Source organism: Somniosus microcephalus, chromosome 10 (assembly GCF_052327205.1).
Source record: "Somniosus microcephalus isolate GS21.2 chromosome 10, FLI_Smic_1.0, whole genome shotgun sequence".
NCBI lineage: Eukaryota > Metazoa > Chordata > Chondrichthyes > Squaliformes > Somniosidae > Somniosus > Somniosus microcephalus.
In genome coordinates, this window is record NC_140996.1 from 133953547 (window position 1) to 133981503 (window position 27957).

The window sequence follows — 27957 nt, forward strand, 5'->3', positions numbered from 1 at the left end:
AACGTCCAGCTGGGCATGGAGGAAATAGAAGACAATAGAGAAGAAGCAGAAGATGATGACTCATCTGAACCATTATCACCCCTACCAGGTCACGCACGTGATCCCTCCGAACTGAGCCAAATCCGTCTGGAAGTAGAAAAACTTCCCAAGGTACTCGAGCCTTTAGAAGTCAGCAATGTTGGTTCTGAAGTTACGGAAGTTCAAGCTGTTAAGTCCAGTGAAGGACTATTAGATGAGTCAACCCAGCAACGAGAACCTACTACACCACCGAGAACTACTACACCACCGAGGCGTTATCCGGACCGAGTCAGGAAGCGCAGGAGGCGCCTCCGCAGAGACTGAATCTGTGAACTGTTTTTACATGAAGTTGTGTATATATGTTATGATGTTATGTTTAATGGGGAATATATATCCTGTTAAGCTAAAAAGGGAGGATTGTAGTGTATGTAACCGTTCCACCTTTAAGAGAACTATTTTAAGGGTTGCACTACTTTATCTTGGCTGCGGTATACTGTAATACCGGTGGTGACCACACCGGTATATAAGTGCTGTGTAATGATTTATTGGGCAGTTCCGCCCTGACCTTCGATTAGTAAAGACCTGTTAAAGTTTACTCTGGTGGTCTGTGTAGTAATTCTCAATATAACACACAGACTTAACACTGATGTTGCAGTCAGTCATTCACTGCTCAATACTGGGTGCGCTGAGGACCCCTCACTCAGCCCCCCCCCCCCCACCCCATTGATGTGGTCACATGAAAATCTACCCCCTGGGATCCAATACCAGGACTGGGGAATTTGAAACCACTCCAAAATCCTTGCTGGTTCTGAGGCCAGTGTGGAAAGTTGAATTTGTCTGTAATTTTCATACAGATTTATTCCTAATATCTACAGAAACCACATTTTAATTTTGTTATTGGGAGTTTTATTGATTTTTCACAAACAAAACCAAAAACCAGACACAATAAAGTATTAAAAAACACATGCAAAATAATACTACGTTGACAAATAATTAATTTCTGTCACACTGAAATAATACAACCATTATAATGTAGACATAAATAATGTAATATGCCTTTGCAGTACAGTTTATTATTTGAAAGTAGAAGCAAAGTAGTATTTTTTCAGTGCAAAATCTTAATACAATACACTGCTCTTGAAAACTCCTCCCTAGTTTCTAATCTATATGATTTATGTTAATAAAACCTCCAGAGCAGCTATTTTTATCTTACATTTTGTGTTGTATTGCTTTCTGCCATTTAAATAGGATTCTTACCCACCACTTAATGGAAATAAAACAATCTGTAAAGAACATAATTCACTAAAATAACCTTTTCAACATGAACATGGGAAGGACAGGAGAGGATAAGTAATCTGAAAGTACCCCTGGCTAAGTGTCTTTAGTAATGAGAATCCGAAAGTACTGCTTCATTGTCATCTCCCAAAGCAATGGGAATGTTAAATATCATCATGTTGTCAGCCAACATGTTGTATTCCTTTTTCAATTGCAGGGGAGTAGTGAACAAAATTATTCTCTCCATACCCTGCACAAAGCCTGTAGCCCTGAACATTTCTAGATCCTCAGTAATGTGCAGTGTCTTATCCTCATCGGCTTTTTGTGGCATTTCTGGTGAGCTGCTGAACTGGACATGCAATTTTATCGAGGGATACAAATGGCAAGTGGTTTGCATACACTCTATTTCTCATCTTCATCATCTCTGGCCAGTGGTGTCCTGCAGAATCCAATTTAAATTCTTAGCTACAACAAAAACAACAACAACAACTTGCATTTCTATAGCTCCTTTAATGTAGTAAAACGTCCCAAGGCGCTTCACAGGAGCGTTGCCAAACAAAATTGGACAACGAGCCACTTGAGATATTAGGGCAGATGACCAAAAGCTTGGTCAAAGAGGAAGCCAACCTAAAAGATAAGCAGTGACTAAATCATTGCAGTACGATACAAACAGAACTGCACATTGGGTGTTTCTATGCTATTTTCAGGACTATGAAGTACTAACATAGTACTGAAAATAGCATAGGAACACCCAATGTCATAAAAGATCATCTACAAAGTTGCTTATCTACTTCTGCTTTATAAGTATATACCAAGCTTTTTAGTTATATTCAGTTCTTAGCCTTCCCTCATTCATATCCGAAATACATGAAGGTGAACAAATGCTGAACACTGGTTAAAAAGTGAAAGGTCTAAGGAACACTGAGGTCTACTGTTAACTTTGATGTTTTACAAAACTTATAGCTACCCAGTGATGGAATACCCAGTGATGTAGTCCTGTATTGTTTGGCAAGCCAGAGAAATACCCACTTCTTATCCCTGTACTCAGTACAATCCAAAGATGGAGAAGACTTGTGCCAGGGTTAACTTCATTCGCTATCCATCCCAATTACAATTGCTTCTAACTGCATGTTTTCAGAAGAGTTTTAGAGCTTATCAGCAGAAGCAAAAATGGATAGTCCCTTTCCCAACTACACCTGGCCTCCCATCGCTGGCCTATATCCCTGCAGAGTTGCTTTTCCCTTGCTTACCGTGGTCAGTGTATAAAAATATGGCTCATTACAAACAAGTGTTATATAAAAGCTGTTTAACTTTGTACATACCCAAGCTGCAGATCTATGGCATCTATAAAGCACATAGCTTTATTTTGCCACTTTCATCCATAGTGCTTATACATAGTTAACCTGTATTTCTTTCATTTTTTTTTAACCTCTTATTAAGTTATGTATTTCAGCTGATCTACATAAAACTTTGCGGGTAAGTGGAGCAAAAAAGGATGGGGAAGAAGCTAGTTATAGAATGCCAAGTGCTGATCATGTTTTTAGTGTACAGGAAATTAGGTATCGGATGCATGCACCCACACCCACCCATTTAATGACTGAGCCAAACCGGTTCAAGGTTTCTGCCCAAAGTCCAAGCAATCATAGCCTACTTTGAGTCCAAATAAAACTCCTAAATTTGAAGAATTTATTATTTTGATGTAGAGATTGGATTTGTCAAAATTCGCATAAATTCATTTGAATGCTAATTAGCCCCAATAGCGTCCATTCAAATTTCAGTGGTTGAAATACGTGCAGCTCCAAGTCTTTTCAGCCCAGATTGGATGCTTCCAGAAGATAGAAGCTGTCCTATAAAAAGTTGAAGAGATACAAATCCTTACTTTATACCCAAAGACCCCAAAGCAGAATCTTTTTAGGTCTGGTTTGCCTCAATGCGCTCAAGGTTACAAATGATTGCAGAAGTGCCTGTGTTGCAATTTGGATTTATTATAAAATGGTGGAAAAGCTACTTGATGAGACAAAAAGTGATTAACAGTGTGACATATACTCCCTTGCAGACAATAGCGCCACTGCAAACGAAGGGAAATCTGCTGAACTGGTTTACATTATTAATTCAATTGCTAAGAAATGTGGGAGTTCCCAATATTTTTGATGGGATTTGACTGTCCATAGTTATTAGGAGTAGGTTAATTCATTAATGTGGTCCAGTTGTGAAGAATGCATTGTTCCAAATATTTGGCTCCCCACAGTTTGATATACGTCGTTTACACTGAAAGCAACGTCGGTATTTATTACATTGATCAAGTAGAAAAAGGCCTCCAGCCCTGTAAAGTAAATTAAAAATAGTTAGCATTGGCTTTGGCTTAATAAACAATTACTAGGTTCTTAGAATGCAGAAGACCCTCAAGTCAACCATCCCTCCACTTTACCACTTTTTTTAAAAAACCATTTAAAAATTTTATACAATTTTGTCCTGCTAATTTTACCAACCCATTGCTATACAAGAAGTTGACAACTAATTTTTAATTCCTCTAAATTGACTGCCTATTAGGAAAATGCATATTTTAAGTAGAAATTTAAGGGAAGATTTTGAGGCCTCAAGTGCTGGTGAAACAGAATGGTAGCTCCCAAAAAAGGGTGGGAATGACTTACTGCGCCATTCCCTATCTTCCCCAAGCCCTATCGCTGGGCAGTCTGAGAACCTGACACGGGAGGCCCTTTTAATATGCAAACTGGGGTCCTATGACATGCATAGGACTCTGGTTGCAATTTTAGGACAGTACTAGGCAGAGTGTGCACCATGCTCCGCTGGCCAGCTGCCCAAACACTGCTCATGAGGTAGGAGGTGGCAGGGGCGGGGGGGAATCTATCCTGTCGGATCATCCGGAACATGCTGGTAGCATCTCTTGTAGCGTAACCATGCAGCAATGTTATATCTAGAGCTGATCCTCCTGGTGCACTACAGCTGACCCAAGCGGGCCAGTGAAGTATAAGAAATATATTTTTCAGAAGTTGGAAAGATATTTTTGAACCTTAGTAGCAATCTGTTCAATTTCTACACATTTCTTATTCTCCAATTGCACACGCAGATTGGTTTTATTAGCCATGGCTGTAGCAGGCTGACAACTGATTCTGCCTCTGCACAAGTGGATTGTACCAAATAATTTGACTAGGGTTTGGAAACTAGATGCCAATTGTGATCTGGGCTTTCAGGACACAATTTCACAAATCCCGGTCAGGAATCAGGATTTCTATTTAACATTTCTTTCATGCTCTTGTCAGGATTTCTATCTCTCACCGTCTCTTCCTTTAATGTTTACAAGCTTTTTATTTGATTAGTTACGCTTCTCCATAGTATTATGCAAGTCCAATCTGATAGGTATTTAAACCAGTTGCTCCAATAACCTTCCCTCTAAAGCCAGTACTGTGTAGAGTGCAGGCATGGCTACTGCTTATGCTCACCAGCAGCTATCAGGCTTTTAAATTCTGCCTCTTCCTATCTGCTTCCCCCAACACTCTGGTGGTTCTCTAAGAACACGTTTATGCAGATCCCAATCACTCGCTCATCTGTGCCTCTCTCCACACTCTATCCTGCAATATCTCCAATTCTACCTTTTTCCCTTTTCTCTCTCATTCCTGTTTCTCTCTTTCTCTCACAGCTGCTATTCTCTTCAATAGTGGTTCCTTTACTAACTCATCTATGTTTCTCTTCCTCTGTGTTCTTATCTGATTTTAAATCCATTATCCAATCACTAAGGACAGCGCAGACAGGGCTAGTCCTAGTGATTAGGTGAATTTTGTTCTTATTGTTGTAATGGCCCAGATTTTGTGGTGAAAATAATGGTGAGGCTATCAGCGCTCAATGTTATTAAAGTGTAAAACCTGAAACATTAACTCTGTTTCTCTCGCCACAGATGCTGCCTGACGTGCTGACTATTTCCAGCATTTTCTGTTTTTATTTCTTTTGTTCCCTTTATTTTGCTTTCTGTACATAATTTGGCATTGAATTAAATATTCTAACTTACACTTCCTGGTTCAGACTCTGTGTGCTTCATTAATAATTCTTCAATTTGATTGGTTAAGGAGATACATAGTTGCTTCCCTGTTCACACAGTCCCAGATCCCCTGTAGAGGGCGCTGTGCCGAAATGGCTTTTTAATCACAGCAAGTTCCCATTCAAAGTCCCATAGAAACTCTGTGGGCAAATGCAAGTAACGGTTGGTGCCATTCGTTCACCGCTGACTGTAAAATTCGGGCCATTCCACAATCATGGGATACGAGATCACAAATACTAAACTGGACTATCTTTGACTAGTCCCTTAGGTGGTCAACTTAGTGGGGTTCTACCGGACATTGTGGGCCAAAATCCCTAGCATTATTGCCAGGATCTGCTCACCGGGTATCTGCACCACTAACCCTGCCAGAGTACGTGTGGTCAGGGGAGGGTTCCCTCATTTAAATATGGCTGATGAGTAACCGCATCACTAGGGATGCATTTCAGATCCCTGTCAGATGGGAAGGCTGCATGCTTTGGGTGGGGGTGGGGAGCGTGGGGTCTCCCCCTCTGCCTCAGAAACCTTCCAAAATGTGAATCAAAAAAATTCAGCAGCACAAACAGGTTTTCGGGGGTCCAAGCTACACCCCAGGCCTAGAGCTGATATGCCTCTTTTTACTGGATGCATCAGCCACTGCTGTTCCTCTAGGCCAAAGATGAGGAAACTCCTGGCCTGGAAGTCTCCTTCCCTTGGCCACGCCTCTCAAACAAGGCTCTGCAGAAACTGGCAAAAGTGACTAGGCCCTTCTATAGCTCTCCTGTTGGACTTATGTGGAAGTGCGCTAGAGAGCTACAGATTTTTGGTCCCTGTATATAATATCATGCCCTTTTAAATGGAATTTTAAGCTTAGACTAATAAAGGATCATCTTTTCTTGGTGTCAAGATCATGGTATTTTCAATGACTAATCAAAGCTACAAGTAAATACTTAAATCTGAATGTGCAGAACAGATCTGACATTTTCAGAAAAATGTGAGAGCTGTACAACTCACAAGCATTGCTGAGGCAGCTGAATTGCATTGTCTTTCATACATATTAAAGAACTTCTGAAACTGCTGGGGTATTCTGCTTACTCTTTGGATGCACAGGTCTTGGTAGAAGCTTTAAGCAGCTCTTTAAACAAAAAACCACCATATTGATTCTATACCAACTATGAGCACAGATCAGGTTGCTTTAGAGTATTATTTGTTGATTGTAATTGTTTCATCATCTTACTTTATATATTGGTTTTCTTCATAATCTTTCAGTCGTTTCATAGTTGCATTGTCATCCCATGCTTCCTCTAAAGCTTTATGCATTTTCTGAACATTTTCATAGCGTTTTTTATGTTCATCTATTAAGCTGTGGAAAATATTTAAATAACATTAGTAACATAGCTGCTGATAAATGTCTTCCTACTGTATATGTATCATATTTACCAAACTTTTCAGTCCAAGTGAATCCAAAGATAAAATAAGTAACATATTTTACATATGTTCAGATAGTGACCAGATAATCTGTTTTTTAGTGATGTTGGTTGAGGCTTAAATATGTTTACTACATTACAACAGTGACTGCACTTCCAAAGTACTTCATTGGTTGTAATGTACTTTGGAATGTCCTGAGGTCATGAAAGGTGCTATATAAATGCAAGTCTTCCTTTCTTTTCTTTCTTATGTTCAAATGTACGAGACATTTATGCTTAAGTAAGATTAATGAAATTTGCTGGTGAGAACATAGAATTGGACTTTTGACAGTTTTCAAACTGATTGTCTGTTGTATTGCCTCTCACAGAACTTGTCAGAATAAGGGAAGGCAGCATTAGTACAGTGGCTGAATTGCCTCCTCTCTATCAAATTTTCTATTATTCTATGATTCTCAAAATACGATCCCTTGACCCCTCTGTCTTTGCAAACTACCGCCCCATCACCAACCTGTCTTTCCTCTCCAAAGTCTTTTAACGTGTTTTCGCCTCCCAAATCCATGCCCATCTTTTCCGCAACTCTATGTTTGAATCCCTCCAATCAGGTTTCCAAAACGGCTCTCATCAAAGTCACAAATGACATCCTTTGAGACTGTGACAAAGGTAAACTATCCCTCATCATCCTTCTTGACTTGCCTGCAGCCTTTGACATGGTTGACCACTCCATCCTCCTCTAATGCCTCTCCACCGTCGTCCAGCTGGGTGAGAATGCACTCGCCTGGTTCCATTCTTATCTATCTAAACATAGCCAGAGAATCACCTGCAATGGCTTCACTTCCCGTTCCCGCATCATTACCACTGGTGTCCCCAAAGATCTATCCTTGGCCCCCTCCTATTTCTCATCTACATGCTACCCCTTGGCGACATCTTCCGAAAACACAGCGTCAGACACCCAGCTCTACCTCACCACCACTTCTCTCGACACCTCCACGGTCTCTAAATTATCAGACTGCTTGTCCGACATCCAGTTCTGGATGAGCAAAATGTTTCTCCAATTAAATATTGTGAAGACCGAAGCCTTTGTTTTCGATCCCCGCCACAAACTCCATTCCCTAGCCACTGACTCCATCCCTCTCTCTAACATCTATCTGAGGCTGAACCACACGGTTTGCTACCTTGGGGTCATATTTGACCCTGAAATGAGCTTCTGACCAAATATCCACATCATAACTAAGACCTCCTATTTCCACCTCCGTAACATCGCCCGTCTCCGCCCTTGCCTCAGTTCATCCGCTGCTGAAACCCTCATCCATGCCTTTGTTACCTCTAGACTTGACTATTCCAACGCACTCCTGGCTAGTCTTCCATATTCTGCACTACATAAACTTGAGGTCATCCAAAACTCTGCTGCCTGTGTCCTAACTTGCACCAAGTCTCATTCGCCCATCACCCCTGTGCTCGCTGACCTACATTGACTCCTGGTTAAGCAACACCTTGATTTCAAAATTCTCATCCTTGTTTTCAAATTCCTCCTTGGCCTTGCCCCTCCCTATCTCTGTAATCTCCTCCAGCTCCAAAACCCCCTGAGATATCTGCGCTCCTCTAATTTTGCCCTCTTGAGCATCTCTGATTTTTATCGCTCAACCATTGGTGGCCGTGCCTTCTGTTGCCTAGGCCCTAAGCTCTGGAATTCCCTCCCTAAACCTCTCTACCTCTCGTTCCTCCTTAAAACCTACCTCTTTGACCAAGCTTTTGGTCATCTGCCCTAATTTCTCTTTATGTGACTCGGTGTCAAATTTTTTGTTTTATAATACTCCTGTGAAGCACGTTGGGACGTTTTACTATGTTAAAGGCGCTATATAAATATAAGCTGTTGTTCTATGAATTATACTCAAAACCCCTGTTGTAAGCATTTATTAAGAAATGCTTTACAGGGAAAATTTGTAAAAAGAAAGACTTGCATTTACCTCAGGATGTCACAAATTGCTTTACAGCCAATTAAGTAATTTTGAAATGTAATCACTGTTATAATGTAGGAAATGCAGCAGCCAATTTGTGCACACTTAGGTCCCACAAACAGCAATGTGATAATGACCAGAAAATCTGTTTTAGAGGGATAAATGTTGGCCAGGACACCAGCTCTTATTTGAAATAGTGCCATGGGATCTTTTATGTCCACCTGAGGAGCCTCAGTTTAATGTCTCATCCGAAAGACAGCACCTCCGACACGAAGCACTCCCTCAGCACTGCACTGGGAGTGTCTGCCTGGATTATGTATTCAAGTCTCTAGAGTGGGACTTGAACCCATGACTTTCTGACTCAGAGGCGAGAGTGTTACCATCTGAGCCACAGCTGGGAAATAATCTGTTACTTTTTCCAACTTCAGATATCAAATGTTTTATTGTAGTACGTTTACCCCACTATATTTAAAGCCTGTTCTCCAGCCACTCAACTACAAAACTCACAAGTTGAAATATTTTTAACAATTTTACTTGCTGGCAATCCAAGTAACCAGCAAAAAGTGTTAGTACCTAAAATTAAATATTTGACACAAAATCTCGTAAAAACGACACTAGAATCATTAATCCTACAATTAGCTGTTGGTACCACTCTCACCTTTGATTCAAGTTGTGTATTCAAGCTTGAGCACAAAATCTTGTACTGCATTGTCAGCAGTGCCAGCCTTCAGATGAAACGTTAAACCACATCCACTCATGCCTGTTTCGCTGGTTCAAATGGACTGTTACAAACTCAGGTCTGCTTTAGATACATTCTCTAGCTGAATGATGTCAGTCACACCCATAAGCAGTCTGAGCATCTTACTTTTGAGGGAGTTAACTCCCATTACACTATACCTACTTGTATTATAACATAACCCAGAGAGGCAACAATAGCATTCCTCTGTGATCTGGACTGGATATTTGTGTCTTTTCCACAAATGCTTCTTCAATCTATCTGAAGGCGGACTAAGAAAATGTGGTGGGATGAGGTTGGATAGGAATTGTTAAATTGCTTTATTTTATATCAGTGAACATAAAGAGCAACTGTTATGTTCAGATTCCCTTACTTCAACCAGTACAATGTGTGCTCACATAAAAAATAATAATGAATATTATATACTACCCATACCAGTCCATCATCTTACTTGACTTAAACTAATTTTCCAACTCCTCTCTTCTCCATGCCATCCTTCTTGTAGACTTTTGCTGCCTGACTGCCTCACATTTTTCTGTTTCAAACAAAAACTGACTGCTTGAGGGTAATTTAAACTTTGGGCAATAGTGTAAACAGTGCAACATCGGCTCAACCATCCGTTAAACCATTCTCCCGATTTTCGTTTCCATTTAAGTCAAATGAGCCTAAAGGAATTTTAACCCCTTTCTCTCCTTTCCTTTCCTGAAGATGATGACTCGTGCTGCAAGACATAAGTATCTCGTGCAAATGGCCAGTGTTTATCTGTAATCCTAGGCAGTAACAGTTTGCTGAGCTATTTCTGAAGGGGTATATAACTGAGCATCATCCTGTCCTTGTAGTTACAAGATAAGACACCTCACTGACTTTTCCTCTCCCTAGTCTGCTGACAGTGAAGCCAGTTGTACTGTTCACATTGACACCCCACCTGAGATTTTATTTATGCTCTGTTTAACACCAGAAACAAGATGCTTATACAGGTAGACTATCCTTTATCCGAAAACCTCGGGACCAGCCGAGTTTCGGATAAAGGAGAATTTCGGATTTCGGAAGGTGGGTCGGCAGGGGTCCGCGGGGGGGTCCGCGGGGTGGGGTCGGCGGGGGGTCGTGCGCACGACTTATGCTGACGCTCAGCGTAAGTCAGTCGGGGTCGGCGGGGGTCGGGGCCGGCGGGGGGGTCGGCGGGGGGGATCGGCAGTTGTCGAGGCCGGCGGGGTCCGCGGGGGGGGTCGGCGGTTGTCGGGGCCGGCGGGGTCCGCGGGGGGGTCGGCGGTTGTCGGGGCCGGCGGGGTCCGCGGGGGGGGTCGGCGGTTGTCGGGGCTGGCGGGGTCGGCGGTTGTCGGGGCCGGCGGGGTCCGCGGGGGGGGGGTCGGCGGTTGTCGGGGCTGGCGGGGGGGGGCGGGGGGTCGTGCGCACGACTTACCCTTTATCCGAACTTCCGAAACCGGAACCCTCTAAAAACCGAAGGTTTTTTCGTTCGTACGCACGACTTACGCTGAACGAAAAAACCTTCGGTTTTTAGAGGGTTTCGGTTTTCGGAAGTCCGGATAAAGGGTAGTCTACCTGTATTAAGATTTGACTCGCCCTTGTTGGCCTCTCTGATTTTACATTGGTTAACCACATTGACACTATCTTTTTACACCTATTAGCGTGCTATTCCTGGTTACATTAATAGAAAGCTTTCTGCTCTCCAGTACAATCATCCCCCATCTTAATGGACACCAAAAAAATACGAATATGATAATGTTCCAGTTAAAATGCTTACCTCATACCCGTTACTAGGCAATCAAAGTTCCCAGGCATATCTCTAATGAGCTCCATGTCATTCGGTGTTCATCCATGATACTAAACAGGACATCATTGTATGGGAGAGAGAAGAGGATTCCTCTTCCTCCACCTCCCCACATAACAATGACATACACCTTCAGTCAGTCAATCAACACAGAAAAGCACTGCAACAATAGATGGGGAAAAAATTCCAGTTTACCCACACTCCCAGCTTAAGGAGGATGTTTGAATCCAGTGGCCCATTTGATAAAGTAAAATGCAAACCCCTCACCAGAGGAATAGTTAAACTCAATATTCCCAACTCTGTTAATTTGCCACTGTTCATGCAGAAGTAAACGCACATATTTATCTATTAAAGACAAGCCAAAACAACAGAGGATCAAAGCTAGAAAGTAAGTCTTAACTTACCTGTTCCTGTTTCTTTCTAGCATATCCGACTCCGTTTTCTGTTCATACAGTTGATTCAGAATGACATTCCTCTTGCGATCAGCTGCAGCCTGCAGTTGCTCTTTATAAAGGTTACGAGCAATTTGCCTTTGTTCTTCTATTCTTCCACACGACTCAGTGTTACCGAAGATTGGCACAGAGGAATCAGGCACAAATGCTGGCAACTGACGTGATTTCTCTTTTGTCTAGATGTAGAAGGGCTAATGATTACATATGTGGACATTTGCTTTTTGTCATATCTTCTATATATATAAAAGGATACTTCTGTCTGTTATTCTGTCTGTCTTTCTGTCTGTCTGTCTGTCTTGAATTAACTCGAAAGTTATAGAGCGTACCTACACGTGTGTTACGTCGAAAGAAAGCTGACGATTCCAGAACCGTCCTAAGCGTATTTACGTTTCGGCCGGACAAAAATTGCGCCCACAGTATCCAAAAAACGTTCAACATTCCGCTCATTATCCGCTCATTAGCATCAAGTGACGTCGAGGTCGACCAATCGTACGGCGGGTTCCTGGCGCGTGTGGCCGGGCCCTCCTACGGTCGAGTGACGGGACGATTGACCAATCCTACGCTTCGGTGACCTGACAGTCCACCAATCGGTGCCTGTGTGGGCGGGCCTTATCATTCTGAACCGAGGTGAGTCGCCGCCATCTTGATTCCAAACTTTTCCTTTCTTTTTCCAGCTTTCTGCGTCTTTAAAAAAAAAAGTTCCTTTTAAAACAGAAATTCTTTTAAAAAAAAGTTAATTACTTTCAGAAATTGTTTTAAAAAAAAGTTAATTACTTTCTAAATCTTTTATCTAATCTCATTAATTTTCCTACCTTTCCCCGTTTTTGCAGGTAGGCCTCTAAGCCTGGGCGTCTGTTGCCAGCCACGCTGGACCCTAGGCAATTGTTTTCTGGCAAGCTCCTCCCACCCCTCACCCCCCCCTTCGGTCTCCCCCATCACGTGATGGTTGACCAATCCTATGGCGTGTGTGGGCGGGGCCTGATGCTTATAAGACAGAATAAATAAAAGTTACTTTAGTCTTCGTGAGCACTGGAGTGACTGCAGCAACTATTGCAACGTAAGTGAAGAGATAGAGAATAAATAATTCCGTTTTTATATCTTCTAACTGCAACGTAAGTGAAGAGATAGAGAATAAATAATTCAGTTTTTAGATCTTCTAACTTTATATCTTCTTTCCTTAAAAAACTTTCGTTTTTCAAAAGGCGAAAGTTTTTTAAGGAAAGAAGATATAAAGTTAGAAGATATACAAAAGCCGAAAGTTTTTAAGGAAAGAACATATAAAGTTAGAAGATTTCCGATTTTGTACCTTGCAGCTACTTTTTTTTAAAGTAAAGAAATTTTGCAGTTTTTAATTAAGAAATTTTTTTTTTCCGTGCTTCCAACCGACATGAGAAAATGGCCGCCGGCTTCTTCATGCACCTTCAACGCTGGCCGCACCCGCCCTGAAGGCTGGCAGACAGTTTTTTCTTTCTGCCCCCGCCCCCATCCCCTCTCCCCCCCGCCCCCTCTCAAGGGTTAACCCGGCAACCGGCTCTGGAGATCGGGAGAGGAGGAGGGTTACCCCGGCAACTGGGCCTGGCCATCTTTCATCCTGGCAGCAGTTCAATGCAGCGACACCACAGCACCATATTTGATCCTGGCGGCACAACAATTTCCTCGTGACGCCATCTTTGATCATGGCGGAACTTCAATGTGGGCCCGAACAGCGCCATCTTTAGTCTGGGCTGCCCGGTTTCTTCCTCCTTCCCTCTCTCCTTCCCCCTCCCTCCCCCCTCCCTCCCTCTGCCTCCCCCTCTCTCTCTCTCCCCCCTCTCTCTCCCTACCCCCTCTCTCTCTCTCCCTCCCTCCCCCCTCTCTCCCTCCCTCCCTCCCCCCTCTCTCCCTCCCTCCCTCCCCCCTCTCTCCCTCCCTCCCTCCCCTCCCTCCCCCCTCTCTCTCCCTCCCTCCCCCCCACCTCCCTCCCCCCTCCCTCCCTCCCCCCCTCTCTCCCTCCCCCCTCCCCCCCTCTCTCCCTCCCCCTCTCTCCCTCCCCCCCTCTCCCTCCCCCTCTCTCCCTCCCCTCCCCCCCACTCTCCCTCCCCCCCCACTGTCCCTCCCCCCCACTCCACTCTCTCTCTCTCTCCCCCCCTCCACCCCACTCTCTCTCTCTCTCTCCCCCCCTCTCTCTCGCTCTCCCCCTCCCTCCCTCCCTCTCTCCCTCCCTCCCCCCCTCCCGCCCTCCCCCCCTCTCTCCCCCCCCACTCTCTCTCCCTCCCTCCCCCCCACTCTCTCTCCCTCCCTCCCCCCACTCTCTCTCCCTCCCTCCCCCCACTCTCCCTCCCTCCCCCCACTCTCTCTCCCTCCCTCCCCCCACTCTCTCTCTCCCTCCCTCCCCCCACTCTCTCTCTCCCTCCCTCCCCCCCACTCCCTCCCTCCACCCCACTCTCTCCCTCCCTCCACCCCACTCTCTCTCACTCCCTCCCCCCCACTCTCTCCCTCCCTCCCCCCACTCTCTCTCCCTTCCCCCTCTCTCCCTCCCCCTCCCCCCTCTCTCCCTCCCCCCTCTCTCCCTACCACCTCTCTCTCCCTCCCTCCCTCCCTCTCTCCCTCCCCACTCGCTCTCCCTACCCCCTCTCTCTCCCTCCCTCCCTCTCTCCCTCCCCCCCTCTCTCTCTCCCTCCCTCCCTCCCCCCTCTCCCTCCCTCTCTCTCCCTCCCCCTCCCTCCTCCCTCCCTCTCTCCCTCCCCCCCTCTCTCTCTCCCTCCCTCCCTCCCCCCTCTCCCTCCCTCCCCCTCCCTCCCTCTCTCTCCCTCCCCCTCCCTCCCTCTCTCTCCCTCCCCCCTCCCTCCCCCCCTCTCTCTCCCTCCCCCCCTCTCCTCCCTCCCTCCCACTCTCCCTCCCCCCCACTCTCCCTCCCCCCCACTGTCTCTCCCTCCCCCCCGCCCCTCCCTCCCGCTCTCCCCCCTCCCCCCACCCCCTCCCTCCCTCCCTCCCTCCCCCCCCTCCCTCCCCCCTCCCTCCCCCCCACTCTCTCTCCCTCCCTCCCCCCCACTCTCTCTCCCTCCCTCCCCCCACTCTCTCTCCCTCCCTCCCCCCACTCTCTCTCACTCCCTCCCACTCTCTCTCACTCCCTCCCACTCTCTCTCACTCCCTCCCTCCCACTCTCTCTCACTCCCTCCCACTCTCTCTCACTCCCTCCCCCCCACTCTCTCCCTCCCTCCCCCCACTCTCTCTCACTCCCTCCCCCCCACTCTCTCCCTCCCTCCCCCCACTCTCTCTCTCCCTCCCTCCCCCCCACTCCCTCCCTCCACCCCACTCCCTCCCTCCCTCCACCCCACTCTCTCCCTCCCTCCACCCCACTCTCTCTCACTCCCTCCCCCTCACTCTCTCCCTCCCTCCCCCCACTCTTTCTCCCTCCCCCCTCTCTCCCTCCCCCTCTCTCCCTCCCCCCTCGCTCTCCCTACCCCCTCTCTCTCTCCCTCCCTCTCTCCCTCCCCCCTCCCTCTCCCTCCCCCCTCTTCCCCCCTCCCTCTCTCCCTCCCACTCTCCCTCCCCCCCACTCTCCCTCCCCCCCCACTCTCCCTCCCCCCCCACTGTCTCTCCCTCCCCCCCGCTCCACTCTCTCTCTCTCCCCCCTCTCTCTCGCTCTCCCCCCTCCCTCCCCCTCCCCCCACCCCCTCCCTCCCTCCCCCCCTCCCCCCTCCATCTCTCCCTCCCCCCCACTCTCTCTCCCTCCCTCCCTCTCTCTCCCTCCCTCCCTCTCCCTCCCCCCTCTCTCCCTCCCCCCTCCCTCTCCCTCCCCCCTCCCTCTCTCCCTCCCCCCCACTCTCCCTCCCCCCCACTCTCCCTCCCCCCCCACTGTCTCTCCCTCCCCCCCGCTCCACTCTCTCTCTCTCCCCCCTCTCTCTCGCTCTCCCCCCCTCCCCCTCCCTCCCTCCCCCCTCCATCTCTCCCTCCCCCCCACTCTCTCTCCCTCCCTCTCCCCACTCTCTCTCCCTCCCTCCCCCCCACTCTCTCTCTCCCCCCCTCTCCCGCCCTCCCCCCTCTCTCTCCCCCCCTCCTCCCCCCCTCCCTCCCTCCCCCCTCCTCCCCCCCTCCCTCCCTCCCCCCTCCTCTCTCCTCTCCCTCCCCCCTCCTCTCTCCCTCCCCCCTCCTCTCTCCCTCCCTCTCTCCCTCCCTCCCCCCCTCTCTCCCTCCCTCCCTCCCCCCCTCTCTCCCTCCCTCCCTCCCCCCCTCTCTCCCTCCATCCCTCCCCCCCTCTCTCCCTCCATCCCTCCCCCCCACTCTCTCCCTCCCTCCCCCCCTCTCTCCCTCCCTCCCTCTCCTCTTCCCCTCCCTCCCTCTCCTCTTCCCCCCCTGCTCTCTCCTTTTCTTCCCCCCCCCCCCACCCCACAGACACAGACACACTTTTATTTGTATATAGAAAACTTATTTTTTCTTTTTTCATAATAGAATACCCCGAAGGAAACGTACAGGACTTGGACGCAAAGTTCCCGATGCTTCCCGGAAAAAGGAACAGAGAGCTGCTGAAACTGAGGAGCAGAGACAGGCTCGCTTTCACGATGATCAGGCCAGACATGCTGCTGCCAGATCAGCTGAGACTTCTGAACATTGTGAGGGACGTCTTACTGATGACAGAGCAAGACATGTTCAAGCCAGATCAGCTGAGACTTCTGAACATTATGAGGGACGTCTTACTGGTGACAGAGCAAGACATGCCCAAGCCAGATCAGCTGAGACTTCTGAACATTATGAGGGACGTCTTACTGGTGACAGAGCAAGCCATGCTCAAGCCAGATCAGCTGAGACTTCTGAACAATCTGAGGGACGTCTTACAATTGACAGACAAAGACATGCCGAAGCCACTGCCTCAGAGACTCCTCAGCAGAGTGAGGCACGTCAAGCTGCTAATCGGGCGGCCCAAACCCGAGCCAGAGCCTCCGAGACTCCTGACCAGACTCAGTCAAGTCACCAAGCTGACAGTAGACGCAGGGCTGTTGCCACATCTGACATTTGGAATCATTGGGTTGAAGCAGCCTTCTCATATACACCCACCATCGATTATGAAGCAGACCACACAGTCATCATTGGCAACATGAGCGTCATTTGCCGTCACTGTGGCGCTCTGAAGTGGGAAGGAGAAATTGCTGGGATATGCTGCAATGGAGGAAAGGTTAAACTTCCAACACTAACAGCTCCGCCTGAACCCCTACACTCACTTCTGTTCGGCCAAAATCCAGCTTCAACACATTTCCTCACTCACATCAGAAAGTACAACAACTGCTTTGCAATGACCTCTTTTGGTGCAAACAGAGTGCGTGAATCAGGATTTTGCCCAACTTTTAAAGTTCATGGACAGGTGTACCATACAGTTGGCTCACTACTTCCTCTCCCAAACGAAAGACCTCAGTTTCTGCAAATCTACTTCTTGGGTGACGACGAAGAGCAAGCCAATCGCCGCAGGGAAGCTGCTGTTCTACCCGCACAACAACACCAAATCAAGCAAACAACTTTGCTTGAGTTACAGCAGATGCTTCATGACCAAAACCCATATGTTAAGACTTTCAAAACTGCCATCGAAAAAACAACAAATGAAGACCTCAAAGTTGCCATCAAAGCTGACAAGACTCCTGCAGGTAAACATGAGCGATGCTTCAATGCTCCGACCACCAATGAGGTAGCCATTGTCATTGTGGGCCAAGAATTTGAACAACGGGACATTGTCTTGCATATTAGAGGTGGTCCACTCAAAAGAATTTCTGAGCTTCACAGGTCATATGATCCTCTGCAATACCCGCTTTTGTTTTGCCATGGGGAAGATGGATATGATGTCTATAACAAGATCCCACATGTTGACCCCAAAACTGGTGTGCCACCTACAGCCCAAAGGCAAAAGATGGTTTCTGCCATGGAATTCTATTCTTACAGGCTGATGGAACGACAAACTGATTCAAACCACCTGCTTCAGTGTGGACGACTTCTGCAGCAGTTCCTCACTGACATGTTTGCAAAAATAGGAGCGCGGCTTAATTGGTTCCGGCATAACCAAAATCATTTGAGAGTCACAGACTATGTACACTTACGAGATGCTGTGGCCAATGATGGCAACACTGAGGACATTGGTCAACTGGTCATCCTACCATCCACCTTCGTTGGAGGTCCTAGGTACATGCATGAGCACACGCAAGATGCCATGACCTATGTCAGAAACTATGGCAGACCTGACCTCTTCATCACCATGACTTGCAATCCCCAATGGCAGGAGTTCCCACCCAAAGCTGGTACTGAAAGGCATGACCTCATAGCACGGGTCTTCAACCTCAAAGTTAAAAAAACTGCTCAAACTGCTGACTGCGGGCAAACTTTTTGGTGCACACAATTGCTACATGTACAGCATTGAGTGGCAGAAGAGAGGACTTCCTCATGTTCATCTGTTAATTTGGCTTCAGGCAAAGATTCGCCCCAATCAAGTTGATTCCTTCATTTCTGCAGAGCTACCCGATAAGGACCAGGATCCAGTCCTGTTTGATGTTGTTGTAAAACATATGATTCACGGTCCTTGTGGGCGACACAACCCTTTTTCTCCCTGCATGAAAAACAATGCATGTACAAAACGGTATCCAAAGCCACTCTGCGAAGAAACTCAGCATGGGGATGATGGCTATCCTTTGTACAGGAGAAGGGGCAAAGAGACTGGAGGTTTCAGCACTGAGATAAGAATGCGAACTAAAAAATCTAGCCACTCGAGTGAACCTGGTCCGTCAACTCAGACAACACAGCAAAGACAGACATTTGAAGTTGACAACCGTTGGATTGTTCCTTACTGTCCACTCCTATCCAGGCTCTTCAAATGTCACATCAATTTGGAGTACTGCCACTCAGTTAAGTCTATCAAATATGTGTGCAAGTACCTCCATAAGGGCAGTGACCAAGCTGTCTTTGATCTTGAAGCGGCTGGACAGCAGAATCAAAATGATGAGATCACCACACATCTGATGGGCCGTTACATCTGCAGCAATGAGGCAGCCTGGCGAACTTTTGGATTTGACATCCACAACCGTTACCCCACTGTCACTAAATTGGATGTTCACTTGGAAAATGGACAAAGGGTTTTATTCCGACCTGAAAATGCCAGCCAACGTGCCGAGCAACCTCCAAAGACAAAACTTACAGCATTCTTTCAGTTGTGCCAAACGAATGACTTTGCCAAGACACTTTTGTATCATCAGGTGCCCAAGTACTACACCTGGCAGCCAAACAAGACATGGCGGGCTCGGCGCCGTGCAGCAGGTCAGAAGGAAGTTCCTGGTCATACAGGGGTGTACTCATCAGATGCACTTGGCAGAGTCTACACGGTGCATCCAAACAACACAGAGTGCTTTCACCTTCATCTACTCCTCCATCAGGTTGCTGGCCCCACATCATTTAATGACCTCAAGACTGTCGATGGCCATCTCTGTGAGTCTTTTCAAGAAGCTTGCCACAGGAGAGGACTCATTGAGGGTGACAGTCATTGGGATGCGACGATGAGAGAAGCTGCTCTGTGTTACCCCGCCAATCGCCTACGGAAACTCTTTGCCCTTATAATTGCCTTCTGCACACCTTCCAACCCAAAGCAATTGTGGGCAGATCACAAAGACTGCCTCACAGAAGACATCTTACGCCAACTCGCCAGAGCCAACCCCACAATGGCACTCAACTACACTGTTGCGATGTACAATCAGGCATTGATCCTTTTGGAGGACTAGACTTTGAAACTGGCTGGCAAGTCTCTGACTCAGTTGAACCTTCCGTCTCCCAATAGGAATGATTCTCCAGCTCTCAGCAGAGAGGTCCTCAGAGAAACCACCTACAATGTTGAGGAACTGACTTCTTTTGTTACAGTCACTGAGCCTAAATTGCTTCCAGAGCAGAAACAGACTTACAGGTTGCTCCTCGATATGGTGCAAAACAACACTCCTGGCATTATCTTCCTCGATGCCCCTGGTGGAACAGGAAAGACATTCCTGGTCAATCTTTTGCTGGCCACGGTTCGCTCTAAGGGATTCATTGCACTGGCTGTTGCCTCATCAGGAATTGCTGCAACTCTTCTGCAAGGAGGTCGCACTGCACACTCAACCTTTGCTCTGCCTCTGGATCTGACAAGACAAGAAGAACCAGTGTGTCGCATTAGCAAAGGAACTGGTGCTGCTGAGATGCTTCAAAAGTCTCGATTGATTGTGTGGGATGAGTGTACAATGGCCCACAAGAGGGCACTTGAAGCACTCAACAGAACTCTTAAAGATCTGAGAGGCAACGATATCCTGATGGGTGGCATCACCTTGTTGCTGGCAGGTGATTTCCGCCAAATCCTGCCAGTTGTCCCCAGAGGAACAGCAGCGGATGAAATCAATGCATGTCTCAAGAAATCCCATCTGTGGCCACATGTGCAAACAGTCCATTTGACAACAAACATGCATGTTCATATGCATGGTGATGAGATGTCAGAATCGTTTGTGCGCCTTCTACTACAATTGGGAGAAGGAAAGTTGCCCATTGACAGCAGTGGACAAATCACAATTCCTCCAGACTTTGGCAGTCAAGTAAAAACAGTTGATGACTTGATATCAAACGTGTATCCAAACCTCGTGAATCACTTCAAAGATCACAACTGGCTGTGTGAACGGTCAATACTTGCACCCAGGAATTATATTGTCAACGAGATAAACAAGATCCTTCTTCAAAAACTCCCTGGCCAAGAGCACATTTACAAAGGCATTGATACTGTTTGTGACATTGATGATGCGGTAAATTACCCCATTGAGTTCCTCAATGAGTTAGAGCCTTCAGGAATGCCTCCTCACAAACTGGTACTGAAGGAAGGCACCCCCATCATGCTCCTAAGAAACTTATCTCCACCAAAGTTGTGTAATGGAACCAGACTGGCAGTCAAAAAGCTCATGGATCATTGCATTGAGGCTACCATCATGTCAGGCTGTGCCAGGGGGGAGGATGTTCTCCTTCCTCCAATTCCTATGATACCAACTGACTTACACTTTCAATTCAGAAGGCAACAGTTCCCTGTGAAAATGTCTTTTGCTATGTCCATCAACAAGGCCCAGGGGCAGACTTTGAAGGTTGCTGGCATCCACTTACTCACACCCTGCTTTTCACATGGCCAGTTGTACGTGGCATGTTCCAGAGTTGGTGCATCCAAGAATCTGTTCATTTTAACCCCGTCAGGAAAAGCAGACAATGTTGTCTATCCACAGGCTCTCCAATAACAGAGTGCTCCCACCTTCATCTACTCCTCCCATGAGGTTGCTGACTGAACCTCATTTAATTACCTCAAAACTCTCACTAGCCATCTCTGTGCCTGCTTTGTAAAAGCTTGCAGCAACAGAGCACTCCTTCAGGATCACATTCGTTGGCATCCAACAATCACAGAAGCTGCTCTGTCTTACTCCCCCAAAAGGCTACGACATCTCTTTGTGGCGATCCTTTGCTCTAAGAGATTCATTCCACTGGCTGTTGCCTCACCAGGAATCACTGCAACTGTCCTGGAAGGAGGTCGCACTGCCCACTCAAACTTTCCTGTCCCTCTGGATCTGAATAGACAACAACACCCAGTGTGTAACATTAGCACAGCAACTGCTGAGCTGCTTCCAAAGTCTAAAGTCATTGTGTGGGATGAGTGTACAAAGACCCACAAGAGGGCACTTGAAGAACTCAACAGCACTCTACAAGATATGAGAGGCTGCATACCTACTACAAGATAACACATTTAACAGTGTAATGTTGAATACTTTTATATTGATTATAAAATCACTCTGTATAATACCAAACCCATTGGGTTTGCAAAATTTTACCAGAACAAGTATTCACTCAGTCTTTGGTTGTAACTCCACCATTTTGTAAAATGTTCTATTGTTCTACATTATTATTGGCATAAATGTTCACTGTTGATTTCTAAACTGACCTCTAAATGACTGAGATAGTATCTTTTATTTTGCTATTCAACTCATACACTGAAACTTTGTGATATCACTCATTGGTCCCCCACAATCACCTCCCTCCCCTCCCTCCGTTCCCCCCCCTCCCTCCCTCCAATCGCTCTCTCTCTTCCCCCCAGTCGCTCTCTCTCTTTCTCCCCCCCAAGTCGCTCTCTCTCTTTCCCCCCCAGTCGCTCTCTCTCTTTCCCCCCCAGTCGCTCTCTCTCTTTCCCCCCCAGTCGCTCTCTCTCTTCCCCCCCAGTCGCTCTCTCTCTTCCCCCCCAGTCGCTCGCTCTCTTTCCCCCCCGTCGCTCTCTCTCTTCCCCCCCAGTCGCTCTCTTCCCCCCCAGTCGCTCTCTCTCTTCCCCCCCAGTCGCTCTCTCTCTTCCCCCCCAGTCGCTCTCTCTCTTCCCCCCCAGTCGCTCTCTCTCTTCCCCCCCAGTCGCTCTCTCTCTTTCCCCCCCAGTCGCTCTCTCTCTTTCCCCCCCAGTCGCTCGCTCTCTTTCCCCCCCAGTCGGTCTCTTTCCCCCCCAGTCGCTCTCTTTCCCCCCCAGTCGCTCGCTCTCTTTCCCCCCCAGTCGCTCGCTCTCTTTCCCCCCCAGTCGCTCGCTCTCTTTCCCCCCCAGTCGCTCGCTCTCTTCCCCCGCAGTCGCTCGCTCTCTTTCCCCCCCAGTCGCTCGCTGTCTTTCCCCCCAGTCGCTCGCTCTCTTTCCCCCCAGTCGCTCGCTCTCTTCCCCCCCCAGTCGCTCGCTCTCTTCCCCCCCCAGTCGCTCGCTCTCTTTCCCCCCCAGTCGCTCGCTCTCTTTCCCCCCCAGTCGCTCGCTCTCTTTCCCCCCCAGTCGCTCGCTCTCTTTCCCCCCCAGTCGCTCGCTCTCTTTCCCCCCCAGTCGCTCGCTCTCTTTCCCCCCCAGTCGCTCGCTCTCTTTCCCCCCCAGTCGCTCGCTCTCTTTCCCCCCCAGTCGCTCGCTCTCTTTCCCCCCCAGTCGCTCGCTCTCTTTCCCCCCCAGTCGCTCGCTCTCTTTCCCCCCCAGTCGCTCGCTCTCTTTCCCCCCCAGTCGCTCGCTCTCTTTCCCCCCCAGTCGCTCGCTCTCTTTCCCCCCCAGTCGCTCGCTCTCTTTCCCCCCCAGTCGCTCGCTCTCTCTCCCCCCCAGTCGCTCGCTCTCTTTCCCCCCCAGTCGCTCGCTCTCTTTCCCCCCAGTCGCTCGCTCTCTTTCCCCCCCAGTCGCTCGCTCTCTTTCCCCCCCAGTCGCTCGCTCTCTTTTCCCCCCCAGTCGCTCGCTCTCTTTCCCCCCCAGTCGCTCGCTCTCTTTCCCCCCCAGTCGCTCGCTCTCTTTCCCCCCCAGTCGCTCGCTCTCTTTCCCCCCCAGTCGCTCGCTCTCTTTCCCCCCCAGTCGCTCGCTCTCTTTCCCCCCCAGTGGCTCGCTCTCTTTCCCCCCCCAGTCGCTCGCTCTCTTCCCCCCCAGTCGCTCGCTCTCTTCCCCCCCAGTCGCTCGCTCTCTTTCCCCCCCAGTCGCTCTTCCCCCCCAGTCGCTCGCTCTCTTTCCCCCCCAGTCGCTCGCTCTCTTTCCCCCCCAGTCGCTCGCTCTCTTTCCCCCCCAGTCGCTCGCTCTCTTTCCCCCCCAGTCGCTCGCTCTCTTTCCCCCCCCAGTCGCTCGCTCTCTTCCCCCCCAGTCGCTCGCTCTCTTCCCCCCCAGTCGCTCGCTCTCTTCCCCCCCCAGTCGCTCGCTCTCTTTCCCCCCCAGTCGCTCGCTCTCTTTCCCCCCAGTCGCTCGCTCTCTTTCCCCCCCAGTCGCTCGCTCTCTTTCCCCCCCCAGTCACTCGCTCTCTTCCCCCCCAGTCGCTCGCTCTCTTCCCCCCCCAGTCGCTCGCTCTCTTTCCCCCCCAGTCGCTCTTCCCCCCCAGTCGCTCGCTCTCTTTCCCCCCCAGTCGCTCGCTCTCTTTCCCCCCCAGTCGCTCGCTCTCTTTTCCCCCCCCAGTCGCTCGCTCTCTTCCCCCCCAGTCACTCGCTCTCTTCCCCCCCCAGTCGCTCGCTCTCTTTCCCCCCCAGTCGCTCTTCCCCCCCAGTCGCTCGCTCTCTTTCCCCCCCAGTCGCTCGCTCTCTTCCCCCCCCAGTCGCTCGCTCTCTTTCCCCCCCAGTCGCTCTTCCCCCCCAGTCGCTCGCTCTCTTTCCCCCCCAGTCGCTCGCTCTCTTTCCCCCCCAGTCGCTCGCTCTCTTTTCCCCCCCCAGTCGCTCGCTCTCTTCCCCCCCAGTCACTCGCTCTCTTCCCCCCCCAGTCGCTCGCTCTCTTTCCCCCCCAGTCGCTCGCTCTCTTTCCCCCAGTCGCTCGCTCTCTTCCCCCCGTCGCTCTCTCTCTTCCCCCGCAGTCGCTCGCTCTCTTTCCCCCCCAGTCGCTCGCTCTCTTTCCCCCCCAGTCGCTCTCTCTCTTTCCCCCCCAGTCGCTCACTCTCTTTCCCCCCCAGTCGCTCGCTCTCTTTCCCCCCAGTCGCTCGCTCTCTTCCCCCCCCAGTCGCTCTCTCTCTTCCCCCCCCGTCGCTCTCTCTCTTCCCCCCCCAGTCGCTCTCTCTCTTCCCCCCCCAGTCGCTCTCTCTTCCCCCCCCCCAGTCGCTCTCTCTCTTCCCCCCAGTCGCTCTCTCTCTTCCCCCCAGTCGCTCTCTCTCTTCCCCCCAGTCGCTCTCTCTCTTCCCCCCCAGTCGCTCTCTCTCTTCCCCCCAGTCGCTCTCTCTCTTCCCCCCAGTCGCTCTCTCTCTTCCCCCCAGTCGCTCTCTCTCTTCCCCCCAGTCGCTCTCTCTCTTCCGCCCAGTCGCTCTCTCTCTTACCCCCAGTCGCTGTCTCTCTTCCCCCCCAGTCGCTGTCTCTCTTCCCCCCCAGTCGCTGTCTCTCTTCCCCCCAGTCGCTCTCTCTCTTCCCCCCCAGTCGCTCTCTCTCTTCCCCCCAGTCGCTCTCTCTCTTCCCCCCAGTCGCTCTCTCTCTTCCCCCCAGTCGCTCTCTCTTCCCCCCAGTCGCTCTCTCTCTTCCCCCCCAGTCGCTCTCTCTCTCTTCCCCCCCAAGTCGCTCTCTCTCTTTCCCCCCCCCCCAAGTCGCTCTCTCTCTTTCCCCCCCCCCAGTCGCTCTCTCTCTCTCCCCCCCCCCCACCAGTTGCTCTCTCTCTCTCTCTTCCAACAACATGCCCTCGAAAAAGCCTCGGCACCGCTGGGCACTCCAGCTAGTTAACTGATATATTAACTGCAGCCAAGCAAGTTAGCAGGTTTAAGGTCATAGTATTTAATAATAAACAAAGCATTTTACAATCCAAGTGCTTTTATTTACTCATAATGTGACATCTTGTTATTGTCTTTTATAACCTACTGTGATTTTGTTCATAATTAATGTGATTCTCACAAATTCCATGTTATTTCACAGTAAAATTTCTTGTTTCTTACACATTCAGGCTGTGAATATCAACTTAAAGTACAGTGCTATGATCCATATAAATTGTTGTCATCAATATGCACATATGGCAATGCCAGCACCTAGTCAAAGAAAACTTAGCACAACAGTTTTAAAATGTTTCTGTGCAAGTCACTTTCCTCTTGCTCCAACAAATATCCAGCATGCACATCTCTGATCAGACAGCACAGAAAAGCACTGAAGTAATAGATGGGAATAGTTTCCAACCAATTTACCCACAGTCCCAACTTAAGAACTCATTTCATAAGGGATGAAAATGCATTTTTGGCAAATATCCCATGCCAAATCACTAACCTTACTTATCATCACCAAATGATCATAATGACGTGTTGCACATGTCAGTCACAAGAAACTTTGGCCTAGAAATTGGGTATAGCCCCGCTTGAGGCATTAGAACTGGCGCTGCGCAAAGTTTATAGCCAGACGAAACTTATCGCCGCCTGGCGCGATATTGGGTTGCATCGCCCTTAAAGGGGATTGAGGCGCGAATTCAGGCATTACACGGGACTCCTAAGGTGCTAATCTTCCGGCGCAACCCAATATCGGAGTGGACGGGCGCAGCGCAGGTGCTCTCTATTACTGATGACCACGAGACTTCCAGGCGCCGGCCAGCTCTTAAAGGGGTGGGTCAGTCAGCTTCAGCATGCACACTCTTCGCCTTGCAGGCCTCAGAATCGGCACAGGCCCTTCTCTGGTGCTAAAAACTTGGACCAGATGGAGAAGGTGAGACAGAGAGCAGAGCGCTTCACCAATGAGGCTCTGGAGCAATTGGTGGCCGCAGTGGAGCGCCGGCGAGATGTTCTCTACCCAGACAATGGCACGAGGCCGAGTCATAAGGACTACCGATGAGCTTGGAGGGATGTATGCCAGAGGGTCAACTCCAGCAGCATGGTGACCAGGAGCCCTGTCCAATGCAGAAAGAAATTCAACGACCTCACTCGGGTCGTGAGGGTGAGTGTTGTTTCTGCAAACTTCTGCATCCCCTCATTTGCACCTGACTTTATGGCTACAGGGTGGGCTGTGCCCCATTGGCCATCTGCCAGCAAGCACCCATGGCCCTTTCTGGGCACACACATGCACATTTGACTCAAGGCGTCATGTAAGGGCTCTTGCACCATGGGGGGCATGAGACGATCACTCAGGGCATCATGTAAGGGCTCTTCCACCATGGGGGGCATGAGATGATCACTCAGGGCATCATGTAACATAACTTCCCCTCCTTTCCCCTGCAGTCCAAGCTGGCGAGGATTGGCAAAGACCAGCTTCGCACCGGTGGAGGACCTCCACAAGTGGTCACTCTCACGGATCTCGAGGAGAGAGTCCACCAGATTCTTGGAGGACGTCTGAGTGGTCCTGTAACCACTGCAGCTGCCGACCCCATTGTCGACAGCGATGGTAAGGTTCTCATCTTTTACAACTGTCTCCTTCCACTTGTTCCCCCCGCCAGCGTGCTTTCTCACTGTGGACCCATGTCATAGCCTTGCCGCAATCTGGCATCCCTTGCTGCCAAGCTGTCCTTTTGCTAAAGCCACTCTTCCACCTCCCTGCTTTCAGATGCTGCATCACCAGCTCGGGAGCCGGGCCCTCAAGCTGCCAGTGCCAGTGCCTCCGAAGGCTCACTGAGAAAATTACTGTCCAACAGAAGATCAGCAACTCTCTCCAGCAACGATCAGAATGGCCAGCCCAAATGGCTGCAGCTTTTATACTAGTGCTGTCCCCTTTAAATAGCGCCCCCCGAGTCCGAGAAGGGCCTGGGAACGCTCCATCCAACTGTCACTAATAGCGCCAGGCCAAAAGGTTGCGGGCGCCACCGAATATCCGGTCCGGGGCACCAAAAAGGCGTTGCACACTGAAATGACGTCATGATCGGCCTGCGCCCGTGGGCGAGCGAAAAGAGTTAGCGCCGGCGCTAAAAGGATACTCAATATGGGAGGTGGCGCTATATTCACTGCGCCCGCCCGAAAATTGGGTAACGCCCCAATTCTCGGGCTCTTTAGGCACTAATCGCTGGCGCTACCAACCGAATTTCTAGGCCTTTAAGTTTTATAGCTTTCCTATGTTCCATGGATGGAAACTTGTGTAAGGACAAATAATGTGCAAGAATTCTGATATATATTTAAATAATATTTATTAAAAAGTAACCAAAACAACATTTATTGTGCATATATGGTTTTTAAATTAGGGTACATACTAATTACACAATAAATAATAGTAATCCAAAATAATGCATATAAGAGAATAAATTATTGCTGGCCATATTTGTGGACAAACACTTACGAGGTTCATATGGCATTTATTTTTTAACAGAAGCAATTACCTGTTAAAATAGAGGACTGTTAAAACTGAGGAATGTCATATGAATCTGTTAAGAGTTCATTTCCTAATTACTACCCTATTACATAACCACCATCTCTGGAAAGTTTTGGAAAGTCACCAAGCTGATCATAGACTTAACCAGAAAGTAATGGGGAATATTTTGGCAGCACATTTAAAATTTCTGTAACCTGTGTATTTTTTGACAGGTTGGAGGGTCATTGCGGCTGGCAGGAGGGTGACTTTTATGTTATGTGCATTCCAACCTTCATTCAAAGAATGATGACATCTACAGGTAAAAGTGAAAAAAATCACCTTCTCCATTTGGTTACATGTGTGGGACTGCTAATCCAATGCCAGACATTTTATGCCCTCAAGTGCATTGGGTTCCTTTTCCCCATATTATAAATGTACAAAGAGTATTAAGGACCTGAAAAAAGCCTAACTAGTTTATCTATACACCCATCTTAAAGAAGATGGTTCAAACCCAATGACTCCTTTGATGCTGGGATAAAAGTTACTTTAGCTGAACCTCCAGTCGCACAGTGCCCTTTTGCACTGATG

The 27957-nt window shown here is 48.8% G+C and overlaps 1 protein-coding gene across 1 annotated transcript in view; it reads right to left on the bottom strand.

Annotated features, from left to right (window-relative positions):
• Window positions 1–913: 913 nt before the first annotated feature.
• The window catches only part of LOC147111703 (coiled-coil domain-containing protein 81-like), a 156932-nt gene continuing 129888 nt past the window's right edge, over window positions 914–27957 (bottom strand). Inside the window, exons 13-15 of the mRNA XM_085998814.1 lie at window positions 11635–11858; window positions 6561–6686; window positions 914–3616 (exon numbers count right to left, since the gene is read on the bottom strand). Of these exons, the coding sequence (XP_085854940.1) occupies window positions 3487–3616; window positions 6561–6686; window positions 11635–11858 (480 nt within the window). The 3' untranslated portion in view covers window positions 914–3486. The remainder of the gene's footprint in view (window positions 3617–6560; window positions 6687–11634; window positions 11859–27957) is intronic.